Source organism: Magnolia sinica, chromosome 12 (genome assembly GCF_029962835.1).
Source record: "Magnolia sinica isolate HGM2019 chromosome 12, MsV1, whole genome shotgun sequence".
In the NCBI taxonomy this organism is placed as follows: Eukaryota; Viridiplantae; Streptophyta; class Magnoliopsida; order Magnoliales; family Magnoliaceae; genus Magnolia; species Magnolia sinica.
In genome coordinates, this window is record NC_080584.1 from 5,826,545 (window position 1) to 5,840,252 (window position 13,708).

A 13,708-nucleotide genomic window follows, 5' to 3' on the forward strand; every position below is an offset into this window, starting at 1 on the left:
CACATACACAGTGGCAACCACCAGATAAATTGGATCTTGCATACATGTAGGGATGGTAGTAATCAGAATCCTACTCACACACTTCTTATTGTAATTGGTGCATTCTTACACATGTTTATTTTTAAATTTCGATGCATTCAATTGTGAAAGGATTTATGACTTTGAAAATGAAAGAGAGAGGCTCATTATGGAGAAGGAAGCAGTCATTCAAGAGCATGCTTCCCTGGAAAATCAATTGGTTTCTTTATAGACACAGATAAACAGCCTCACTGCAGAAGTAGATAACCTTACAAGCAAGGTGCTTAAACTTACAATCTAACCCTTTTTGCTGAACACAAAATGCACGTGTCTTTATTGCCTTTCCTAGTGCAGGTTAGTTCCATAAAGAAGGAATATGATCAAGACCAATCTGAGCTCAATTTGAGCCGTTCAAAGATGAAAGAATGTGACGCTAAGATCAGTGCCATTGTCAAGGAGCAACAGAAGCTTCAACATAAAATTAGTGATGCAAATGCTGAGAGGAAAAAATTGGAATATGAGGTACTTGCAGTGGTTATTTTGTTCCTATTTTATTTAACTTGCTTGATCTATGAAATTGTGGATGTGTTCTTGATAGAAACCCACTCTTTCCCATTCACACAGATTAAGCGAATGGAGATCGAACAGAAAGATTGCTCCTTGAAGGGAGATAAACTACTAGAAAGGCATAGTTAGATTGCAGCTGAGAAACAATTATTTGGAAAAAGTGTGACAGATTATGACTTCTTATCTCATGATCCTCGTAAATCAAGGGAGGAGCTTGAGAAACTTCAAGTTGAACAATCTGGGTGTGTGATTAGATCACCTGTTGTGTTGTTTCATGTGCTTCTTTGTTTTCTTTTCCATGACAATGAAATAGTATGATTCAACACCTAATTGATGTTTGGTTTTGCATTTTTTTTAAAGAAGAAGGTTAATGGACATGCATCTCAGTTAACCTGATTGATTGCTTTCATCCTTGAGAAGAGGGTCAACAAAAAAGTTATGGCAATGTTCGAGAAAGCTGAAGATGAATACAATGACTTATTATCCAAGAAAAACATCATTGAGGTATATTGCTGTATTTCTCAGCCTATAAAGGATCTCATCTTTAAAAAAAATAAAAAATGAATTTGTTTATGTCTGAAGTTGTTTGTTTGCTGTATTCTTCTCTTGCTTAGAATGATAAGTCAAAAATGAAGAAGGTGAATGAAGAGCTTGATGAAAAGAAGAAGAAAATACTAAAAGTTACTTGGGTTAAAGTGAACAAGTGAGTCAACACTTCTTTGCTCTCATGTTCCAGTTCATATTTTGTGCTTTTTAGTTGAAAATCAAGAATGCCATTTACTTTTGTTGGTATATTTCACTGAGCTTGAAGCTTTGAAATGAATTCTTACACAGGTTTATTTTTAAATTTCGATGCATTCAATTGATTGAATGGTCAAGAATATTGTAGCCATTCTACGCAACCTTTTCTTTATAAAACCACATTACAAAATTCTCAAATTCTTTAGGAGATGTTTATACTATTCTAAGTGCTTTTACCCTTATTTGCGGGTGTGACTATTTGCTGTCGACGTGCATGGAATACATCATGTACATGAGATCCACCACTAGGACCTAAAAATTTAGGCCTATTTAAAATGTAGGTTGTCTACAATATGAGGGGATAGTTGAGATGGAAGTCCTGCTATTGCAAGAATGTAAGTTGCATGTGGAGTCCACTGTATTAGTGTTTTTATGGCGTCTTATACAATCATCTAATGCACCAGACCAAGATGAACTGAATTTAGAGTTTTTTAGCATGATTTTACATTGTTTCATATGGTGTGGCCCGCCCAAGTCTTAGATTGGACTGATTTTTAAGATTTAGAATTTAGAGTTTTTATGGTGTGGCCCACCCAAGTTTTGGATTAGACTGATTTTTAAGATCCAGGTGAACATATGGTGACACATCTAATGGATGAGTGGACTAGATGAAATTTCTCCACCATGTGGTGCACGATTAATTGCAAACATGCTCTATTGGTATGACTATGGGCAATTAGAGCAATTGATTCCCTGTAGTTCTATACTGGCTCTCTTATTTGTATCTTTTCTATAATACTTGTGTCTGTATGTTTGTATCTTTAATATCAAACACATTAATACACATTAATATTTGATATTCAATGTGTTTTAGGAACCAGTATCCAAGCAACATCGAGGAATTGGCTTTGTCACATATGAAAACTCAGGTACCATACTTTTGAATTTAGAAGGGTGTTTTAGGACCTAATTTCTGGGGCTATATAATTCAGAAGGGTGTTACAGGGAGCATAGATCCATTGCCAAAATATCAGATCTGAGGTAGCATGATTGTCTTTTTGAGGATTTTGAGAGTCAGACCAAGTAATTCTCACAGTAGAAAACAATCAAGTCCAACCGTTTGATCTGGATCACGACCCCACATCATATAAACTTCTCGTATCAGTTTCTCCTCCATCCTTTATAGGTGGAAACCGCTGTTATAACCATGATGAAGCTGTCTATTTTCTAAACCTATAACCTAAACCTAAACCTAAACTTGAAAACTCAAACGTAAACCCAAACCCAAACCTGATTTCCTAAACCTAAACCTTAACCTATTCTCAATTCCCTAAAGTTATAACCTATAACCTATAACTTAAACCTAAACCTAACCTAAACCCATAACCTTAACCTAATCCTAAAACCTAAACCTAAACTTAAAACTTAAATGTATTCTCAAATCCTTAAACCTAAACCTACAGCTAATCCTAATCTCAACTGCTTAACCTAAACCTAAACTTGAAAACCCAAACCTAAACCCGATCCTGAACCCGAACCCGATTTCCTAAACCTAAACCTTAACCTATTCTCAATTCTCTAAAGCTATAACTTATAACCTATAACCTATAAGCTAAACCTAAACCTTAACCTATAACCTATAACCTATAACCTAAACTTATAACCTGTAACCTAACCTTAACCTAAACCTAAAACCTAAACCTAAACCTATAACCTAAACCTATGAACTAAAACCTAAACCTAAACCTAAAACCTAAATGTATTCTCAAATCCCTAAACCTAAACCTATAACCTTAATCTAAACCTAAACCTATAACCGATAACCTAAACCTAAACCTAAACCTATTCTCAAATCCCTAAACCTAAACCTAAACCTAATCCTATAACCTATAACCTATTACCTATTCTCAAATCCCTAAATCTAAACCTATAACCTTAACCTTAACCTAAACCTAAACCTAAACCCGAACCCGAACTCGAACCCAAATTCCTAAACCTATAACCTATAACCTCAATCTAAACCTATAACCTATAACCTAAACCTAAACCTAAACCTAAACCTATAACCTATAACCTATAACCTACCTATAACCTACACCTAAACCTAAACCTATAACCTTAACCTAAACCGAAACCTATAACCTATAACCTAAACCTAAACCTATTCTTAAATCCCTAAACCTAAACCTAAACCTAAACGTAAACCTATAACCTAAACCTATAACCTAAACCTAAACCTAATCCTATAGCCTACAACCTATAACCTATTCTCAAATCCCTAAACTTAAACCTATAACCTTAACCTTAACCTAAACCTAAACCCGAACTCGAACCTGAACCCGAATTCCTAAACCTATAACCTATAACCTCAATCTAAACTTATAACCTAAACCTATAACCTATAACCTAAACCCAAACCTATAACCTATAACCTATAACCTACACCTAAACCTGTAACCTAAACCTAAACTTATAACCTATAAACTAAACCTATAACCTATAACTTGAACCTAAACCTAAACCTATTCTCAAATCCCTAAACCTAACCCTATAACCTAAACCTGTAACCTATAACCTAAACCTAAACCTAAACCTATAACCTATAACCTATTTTCAAATCCCTAAACCTAAACCTATAACCTTAACCTTAACCTAAACCTAAACCTGAACCCGAATTCCTAAACCTATAACCTATAACCTAAACCTAAACCTATAACTTGATCTATGTATGTATGTATGTATGGATGGATGTATGTATGTATGCATGCATGCATGCATGTATGCATTTTTTTCTCTCCTCTTTTTCTTACTTATGTCTTTCTATCTTACTATGTAATGTTTCTACAAGTATGTTCCAATTTTGATGACGCGCAAGTAAAAAAAAAAATGTTCCAATTTTGTTAGTTATAGTGTAGTGCTGGCATTCCCCACTCTGTTTTACTGATAGAAACCATATATTAGCGTTAGGAACATATGTGACATCTGCACTTATGTGAAAATAGAAAATCAGAAAACCAAAATGCTCTATTAGACATTAATTCCCTGTGTAACTGCACAGTTGTCATCCAAACAACTTTACCATGTTGATGGGCTGTTACTACTTTTGGCAGAAAACCATGAAGTCTAGTAGGAATGGATATCGTCTGTAAATAGTAAGTTTACTTTTTATAGTAAGTCACATATTTTAGTGTGTTTGAGTTGGAGTTTTGAGTTTAAAAGTCCATCCTAAGTTTGAACACAATTTTTAAAAGGATTGTAATTTCATTTTTTTTTTTTACTAATTTTGATTTTGATTTTGATTTTGATTTTGATTCTGAAATTCTGATTCAGCAAACCCCTCAAAATCATTAAAAAGCCTTTTAGAGACCCATTTATGAGTACAAAGAAAAAAAACATATCCTATAAACTTGCATTCACTTCCTCCACTTCACTCCTAAACCAAACCTCATTAACATGCAGTTTTGCCATATCCACCTGAGTATCATCTAGATACACACGCGGGTGATTGTACCTAATGTGTCACATATGTGATATCTGACCTCTCCATATTTTGATATACAATACTCAGGATTTCATATGTAAAACTCAGTCCATTTGAATCCTCAGGTTGGTGACAATAAAAACCATCATTTTACCTTGTCAGCTGTGGATTAATTGAAAAGTAAAATTATCTGATATTCAAAATCAAATGGAAAGTTCAGATCTGATAAACCTAATGTGTCACATATGTGATATCTTCCTATATAAGTGTTTTTTTTTTTAATTTTTTTTTTAATTTTTTGTTTTTGTTTTTTGTTTTTTGTCTTTCTTCCTTTTGAGATGTGTACAAAGGCATGCTTATTTGATTGTGTCTACAAATGTTGTTTTATACAGGCTGACAAGCTAAATAAGTCATTGGAGAATGAAATTCATTTTCTCAAGGGAAGGGTTTTAGAACTTGAAAGTGATCTTGTGTCAAAGTCCACAGAAGTTACATCTGCAGTTTCAGGGAAAGAAGAAGCTCTATCTTCTGCATTTACTGAAATTGACCGTCTGAAGGAAGAAAATTTTGTAAAAACGTGAGCATTATTACATTATATGGAGGGTGTTTACTGTGTTGGAGTGTATTTGTTTCTTGCACATGAGGGCACGCCTTAATTGTAATTCTTATGATAGGTTGAGCAAAGTGAAGTATTGCTTATTTAGAAATGTGAATGTAGGATGCATTGTATAATTTGATTGCTATTTGTAATAAATGCATCATGTTTTTTCCTGATTACATTTTATGTATTATTTCTATCAGCATTAAGCTTTGATGAGTTATCAATCACAGCAGATTCTTGCAATGAAAACAGGCACCATATTACAATTTTTAAAAAAATAGCTACGAATTTTGGCCGTAGCTATTGTTCTGAAAATCGTAGCTATTGCTAACTACAGATTATTGCAACGGATATAATCCGTAGCGATACCTTTAGCATCCCCACCAATTGTGGCGGACGTGCTACGGACCATATCCGTACCAAAAAGCCTTTAGCTACGGTTTTTAGCCGTAGCCTTTGCCCGTTTTTTTTTTAGTGTCTCCTCTTTAAGTCCGTTGAACATGGCTGAGGGTCCCATTTTATCATCATAATCTTCCACTAACAACACCTCCTCGTTGAAGTGGGGAATGTAGTCCTTCAGTGGCTCCTTGTTTCCCTGCTTGAGGGTAAACAGATGGGTAGTCAATTTTCGACTCTTCTTATCAGAGTTGAACTGAGTAAGGAACAATCTGCTGAGCTCTGTGAAGTAGCTGATCGATTTTGGTTTAAGTTGTCGATACCAACTCCGAGTAGATCCGAAGAGGGTTATCAAGAAGGCTCGGCACATCATGACATCTATGGGCGACTGAATCTGCATCTACGAACGATATAACTCCACATGTTCTGAGGGGTCTCCGGATTCAGAGATTGGATCACTGGAGGTGTCCTGAACCTCGACGGCATCACCTCATTCATGATTTCTGAGGTGAAGGGAGGTTCGGTCTCTTCCATCATCGTCTAGACTGCAGTTGGGACAGATGTAGATTGCTGGTTTCTCTGAAACGCCTTAAACTGGTCTCGGAGTTCCTTAAACTGTGCTTCAAGAGGATTTTGATTCTCAGATACTGTCTCTTGGGAGGCACCCGCCACCTCGGATGCTCTACCCTGTCTACTCCTCTCTAGCCGATGGCGGAGGTCGGTGGGGGCCAGAGCTGAAGTGGTAGACACCTAAGATTGTTCGGTGTCCTGAGGGGGTTCTGAGATTCGAGCGGACCGCTCCAAGGGCACTGTATTGTGCACAGAGTCGGGAGCTTGTGCGGACTGCGCTTGGGAGACTCTGGCCTAGGAACTGACTTGTTGTAGTCGTCCCTCGGGTACTGGGGTGGCTTCCACCAAGTTTAGTGGTGGCTGTTGATTCTGTTATGCCTTTATTCGGTTGATTTCGTCCTTTAGTATCTAGACTTCGTTTTGTAGTGCCTTGTATTTCCCTCCCCGACTCCGAATCCGTTGGGACGGCCCTATCGGAGCTGATTCGGTGCGCAGCAGTGAAGAAAATTGGTGCTGCCCGCTAGGTTCGGGTTCCACTACTATCGCTTTTTTCTTTCCTCTCGCCATTTCTGGTAAAACCTTCTAGCTTTTCATTTACGTTTCCCACAGACGGCGCGAAAAAATGTTAATGTCAAAATCTGGATCACCATCTGCTCAATGCGATGAACCTTCGACGAATCTTGGCCTTGCACAAAGGGTGAGTAAAAAAGACCCTGGCTAAGCGGGGGGACCCTCCGATACCTAAGTCAGACTAAGGAATCTGGGTTTAAGTTGAATGTAGAGAGAGGATGTGAGATCTTACGTACCTGTAGCAATGGGGTCTCCTGGTATTTATACTTGTAGGTTGAATGATACACGTCCGTTAATCTTGGCATGATCCGCTCAATCAGTGGGATATTATGATCGTGAAGATATTATCCGTAATCCATGGATTCGAGTTGCGTATCGTGTCTCAAGAGCGCGAATCCTTGGGCGAGATCTTCGGCCACGTCTGCGTTCGGATAGTTCCCTGATTGGGCACTTGAAGTAACCACATTTGGCCTCGGCCTCGGCCACATCTAAGCCGAGGCCGAGGGTTAATCGTCGGAGCTGGTCGCATAGCCTTTACTTCAGCTCATGGCCTCGGTGACATGCCTTGGAATGTAGATTGACTGTTGATCTAAAATGATGGTTACTCACCACTCGGAGTTGGGATGGATCGAGGGAGGACTCGGCCCTACTTCTCATTCATACATTCCCGAGGTCGCCCCTCCCGAGCTCCGAGGTCTGTAACTGGCTTGACTTGTTGAGTTGGATTTCCCTATAACATATATAATGTTGAGTTTTATTCCACAATTCAAGCCTTGCGATTTTAATGTCACCACTTGATATATAAAGAGTTCGTGCTATACTTCGATCATGAGACTTTCTACTTTCTCAATGTTTAAAAAAAGCTTTCTTTTACACCCACACCTACACCATATGGGAACTCGATCCCAAGATCTCAACGTTGAAACATTATCTGTTTACCACTAAACCACGAAGGAAGATTCATGTTCAAAAGAAACTTAATGCAAGGCATGCTAAGTGTAGGATCTTTCAATCCACTTCTCTCCTCCCGAGGTTAGCTGGGGGATTGCTTGTTCTCGATAAAACCGGTTTAGGATCTCTCAGAAATCCCTGTTCTCGATAGTTTTGCGTTTTTCTGTTTTCGGTATTTTCTCTGTCCATTTTGAGTTTTTTTATTTTTATTTTTTTATTCTGTATGTAGCTCTGTCAGGAGGTATATGATAGGTGAGGTCCGTCTCTTTTTGTTGGGACCCACCCAAAGATCTGTATATTTCTGTGGTTAATGAATTGGTGGCAGGAGCCCACTTTCCAAAAAAAAAAAAAAAAAAAGGCATGCTAAGTGTATATCTTACCTATAAAAATACAGCTCCATGATCCATAAAAAATCTAGTGCTATGAATAAAGTTACGGATGTACTTAGTTGAAAATCTTGTTTCTTAGAGACTTTGTCTTTTAATGTGATTGTATTTGATATACTACTACAAAATTCTAAATTTGACTTGACATTTTAGAAAACTAAAGAAAATCGTAAAAATAAACGAATGACAACTTTAACATCATGGAAGGTAGCCTTTTCAAAGGAAACCAACTTTGCCTTTTCAAAGGATTTCTACGACTCCATGTCATCATCAAGCTACACGATGGTGCTTAGGAGGCCATATTGGTTGAGATAAGAGCGTTGTTCTAATTCATGACTGTTACTATTGACCTCAATTGAATTTCGATGTTGAGTTAGTTGTTTAGAAATTACGATGTTGAGCTAAGGGTAGACCATAAAATTATGGAATATACCAACCATTGCCCATATCAACTCATCTAAGGAAAAACATTAGTATTAATTTTGTTCTTAGATTGTCAAAAACCCAATAGTGGTATGATTCTATGTCAATCAATCTTTTAGTGATTTACTCCAATGTTTAGCAAGTGACCATCTATATGATAATGGGATCATGCCTTGACTCAAGCCAAATTCACATATAACAACTAATTTAAGTGCTTATTTACTCAAAAGACTTAATATGAAGTGGTTTCTAAAAGAAATTCAAACCATGTCTTAAACCGGGTACACATCCCTAATCCAGGAAAAGGTAATATGGAAGTCAAAAAGCTTATTGCAATATTCAAGAGGTCTAAGAAAAAGTTTAAGTCAAATTAAGTAATTCAGAAGAAAAAGCTTATTGCTGGTATATTTTATGAAGCTTTGTAAAGAAGAAGAGACAAAATATAGGCGGAAACGGATTGGCTGCTGTACCACACACCAGCTATATAACTGGTGTAGGTACGTGTCGTGCGAAGACGAGCACTGACGCTCCTCGAGCTCCGAGTTGTACGAACGGTTCAAAGGAGATCAAACTTACATGGCCCCACAGTGATGTATTTATTATATCCACACCGTTCATCCATTTTTAGAGATCATTTTAGACCATTATACAAAAAATGAATCATATCCAACGATCAAATGGACCACACCACAAATAACAGCAGCGATAATCTTTCAAAAATTCGCAGGGCCCACCATAACGTTTATTTTCCATCCAATATGTTCATAAGGTCGTAGAGGCTTGGATGAAGAGTAAAAAAAAATAAAATTGTATTGATCCAAAACTTCTGTGACCCCTAAAAGGGTTTCAATGGTAGACGTTCAATCCCTCATTGTTTTTTACAGTGTGGTCCACATGATAGTTAGATCTGTCTTATTTTTCTTCTCAAGCCTTAAGATGAGCTCTCCAAATGGATGGACGGTTTGGATATAACACATACCTCATAATTAGACCCACAGAATTTGCTCCACAATTTCTATTACCCCGTAGATTATTTTTATTTTTATTTTTTGGACAAGTCCCAGCTGAGTTTGGTGTCTGCCTGATTTTTCACAATACATGATCCTAACATGGTCCGGTGCTATTAGTGGATTAAGTGGATGTAAAACGTACATTGGTGGGCTCCATAGAGGTTAGGATCACGGGGTTCATATAACTGGGAGTAACAAAAAGTACTAGTTTCCAGTTCGATCCATGGTCATAGTTGGATGATCGAAACCAATTTGGGTCCATGATTGGGTGTCCCAAACCACCATTTCGACGCTCTAAAAATAGACCAACCAAGCCAACGGTTGTCCCGCCACTTGAATTTGTAGGCCTTTTTTTTATTTATTTATTTTTAATTGCACGCATGGATCTCCTACAACTTTGTATGAGGTGTTACGTGGGAAAGGGGAACGGATTGGCCACTCCCCCTGCCACGAGCCAATGGCTGATGGTCGTCGGTGCTCTGTAGGCCTCACCATGATGTATGTGTTTCATCCATTCCGTCAATCTATTTTTATAGGTCATTTTAGGGAATGATAATAAAAATGAGGTATATCCCAATCTCAAGTGGACCACATTACAGGAAACAGTGTTGAATGATCGTCGACCATTAAAAACTTTTTGGGGCCATAAAAGTTTTGGATCAATCTTATCTTTTTTTTTTTTTCCCTTCATCTAGGTCTCTATGACCTAATCAACAGATTGGATCTCAAATAAGCAGTACAGTGGGCCTTATGAGTATTTTAATGGTGGATATCCAATCACTATTGTTTTCATGTGGTGTGGTCCACCTGAGATTTATATCCCTCTCATTTTTGGCATCGCACCATAAAATGATCTGTGAAAAAAGGATGAACGGCATGGATGAAACACATACATCATGGTGGGGCCCACATGGGAAAGGCCACAGAATCTCTTTTGGACGAGTCTGAAGATTCTCTTTAACGTTTTTCACTCTTTCTTGCTTTAAGAAGTAATTGGTTACTCCGCGTGGACGATGACCAGGACTTAGAAGAATTATTTAGAAACTGTGTGCGATGGAATATATATTATTCAAATTAGACTGTCTAAATAAGGTACGATGTATCATGCAAGAAAAATAAAGTTAGATGTATCATGCACTAAAATTTTGCTCATCAGATCATCTGGCTGTCTGATTGGTGGCCTCACCGTATGAACTTGAAGGTGTTAGGCGTTACGTCCCAGTATGGCCCACATGAGTTTGGGTCACGTGATGGACACAGTCAATTTCAGACAGGCATCGAAGTAGGTCCTGGAGAGCTCAGGTGCTCTAGACGCTTTGTAAATGCTGCCTAAACTAGTATGGTAGAGAATTCAAGTCCCTGAGACACTTTCCTTAGTCAAGGGTTGGGTCTTTAAATAATAAAAAATTAAAATTAAAATTAAAATTAAAAAATTCATCTGTCTCCGACTAGCAATGGCAGCAGAGAAACCACATGGAGTTGGCATGCGTGTACAGATGTACCCTTTTGGTATTAAACTAATGGTATTAAGGAAGAGATATTTGAGTGTATTGTTGGATGTCTTAAATGAATTCAACAACACTATCTGTCGATGCTATCGAGCATTGTTCGATGCCATCGAACGGCTGCTCGATTCCATTGAAGAAATTCGAAAATTTTCCAGTTGGTGGGTACCCATTCGATGACAGCGAGATTAGTCTTAATGCCATCAAAACTTAAGTTCGATGTTATCGAGACCTATCGAAGCGCAATCGAGAAAATCTGATTTTCTATGTTTTGTCTTTGTGCTGTTTTGGTGTTAGTTTAATGCCATCGAAGTGGGTTCAATGCCATCGGCGGTCTGTCGATGCCATCGAAGTCCGATCAAAGGTATCATCTAACGTATACGTAAAGTTACATAGATTTGTATATCTGTGGAATTTGTTTCCGATTTCGATTGTGATTCTTCGTAAGGCTATATATAAGGGTGTAATCGGGATTGGAGTATATCTTAGAGCTTTTCTAATTCATTCTTGGGGTTTCAAGGGTGTAACTTGGGATGATTTGAAGTTTGTTCGAATCGGGTATTCTCTAAACTCTTGTAATTTCTAATTTCATAGCGATTATTTATTGCTTTATATTGTAGTCTTTTTTTTTTTCTCTCTCTCTGAAATGGTTTTTCCACATTAAATTCAGAGTCCTTTTGGTTTTGCATGGTTGATGCGATTGGATCACTTCACTTGATTCATCTCTAAGTGCTTCTGTGGTCCTCCAACAAGTGGTATTAGAGAAAACATTAGGATACAGGTTTGAATCTGAAAGTGAGTATTAATGGCTGCTAATCTTAAGTATAATGTGGAGAAATACTCCGGAAAAAATAATTTTGAATTATGAAAAGTTAAGATGATTGGAATATTAGTCTAATAAGGATTGATATCTGTCACTTTGTGTCGTGGTTTTTTCTCGAAAGGATTTTTTCACGTTAAATTCAGAGTCTTTGTGATTGTGCTTGGTTGTGCGATTAGATTACTTCACTTGATTCATCTTTGAGTATTTCTGCGGTCTCCGAACAGAGTAAGACCTTACAAAATTCTCATTTTTGAGAGTACAAAGTTTTTATGGGCGGAATGTTTTCATTTCTTTCTTTCCTCTAAAAAAAATTCTAATATTAGTTTTTTTCTGTTTTCTAAAATGTGGTATCACATCACCTGTAATTTTGCTGATACAGTTAAAGGGATGTACACTCATTCAGGTGGGTCCTACAAAAAGTCTGGGCCCCACCTATCATATAACACCGCAAAACACCCCGGACAAGATTAATAAGAGAAAAGGAAAAGAAAAACTAAAACCTTGAAAAAATATAAACATCCTCCAATCAGCAAAACCCCAACAGCCTAATAACCTAGTAGAAAATCCATCTGTCAACCGGGCCACACCAATCGGACGGGCTGGAGTACCGATTGAAACAAACAAAGACACCTTGAGGCAAGACTGCCCTGGCTTCTTACGCCAGTATCGGTTTTGATAAAAATGAATTGAATGATAGAAACAGCCACCTGAGTGTTGAATTAGTTTGCTTCGATGAGCACACCTCCATCCGATTGTGTAGGTCTCTAGGGTCATTGTGGTATTTATATTCCATCCAATCCATTGTTCTGACGCGCCTCATTGGGATGAAAGCATTATGCAAAAAACACAATATTATAAAATTCAAGATGCCAAACCATGTGAATTTAGAAGTTTTAGGTATAAATTTATACTTTTTCCTGTGGGGTGGCGCACCTGAGTGTTGAATTTGTTTGATTTTTGGAATCCTCTCCAAGTAATGGGTGTTGCAGCTGATGGACGGGGTGGATCTTCATGCATGTAAATTCATTCCGAAAAATTACGATAAAAAAGAGCTATCTTGTTATGGTGTTGAAGGAATCAATTTATTAGCCAGGCAACATATATGAAGCACGTCTAGGCAATGCCCCATCCATACTTGGGCCAGCCTTTCTATGGTCCAGATGTCAAGCATATATGCCGTGTGTACATGAAAAGCCTGTGAACGTATTTTTCCTTGCTGTGCCCCATCCATAGTTTTGCCCTATCTTTTAATGGTGCAGATGGCCAGGATATCTACTATGTTCAAGGATGCCGCACGTCAATGTCTTTTCCTGGCTATCCCCTATACATCCTGGGGCCCACCAAAATTTTCTATCAGGTTGATGTTTGCTTTCTCCCTTTCATCTTAACTATAATTGCTTTATGAATAAGTTGGATATATATATATAAGGGATTTTGACCGTATTGACATCGTTGTATGGTCAAATTATTGAAAGAGATTCGACTTTCCAAATATTTCGAGGGTAACCTTCTGACAGGTCTTGAGAAGTTTTTTAGACCAAATTGTCACTGTCCTTGTTCAGTAGTTGTATGGTTCGTATTTAATGCTGAAAAAGTGACGTGGACGAAAGCCTTTTTGGATGAGGGCGAGGCCCAACTTGTGGGGCTCACATTGATCAATGTATGT

The 13,708-nt window shown here is 37.7% G+C and overlaps 1 protein-coding gene across 2 annotated transcripts in view; it reads left to right on the forward strand.

Moving 5' to 3' along the window:
* The first annotated feature begins 669 nt into the window (after positions 1-669).
* Positions 670-13,708, forward strand: part of LOC131220837 (nuclear-pore anchor-like) — a 102,728-nt gene continuing 89,689 nt past the window's right edge. The window contains exons 1-4 of one of the 2 annotated variants that reach the window (XM_058215687.1): positions 670-1,089; positions 1,200-1,288; positions 2,201-2,255; positions 5,200-5,412. In XM_058215687.1, the coding sequence (XP_058071670.1) occupies positions 1,024-1,089; positions 1,200-1,288; positions 2,201-2,255; positions 5,200-5,388 (399 nt within the window). In that variant the 5' untranslated portion in view covers positions 670-1,023 and the 3' untranslated portion in view covers positions 5,389-5,412. Of the gene's footprint in view, positions 1,090-1,199; positions 1,289-2,200; positions 2,256-5,199; positions 5,580-13,708 lie in introns of those variants that run through there. The other variant, XM_058215686.1, reaches the window with a different exon arrangement.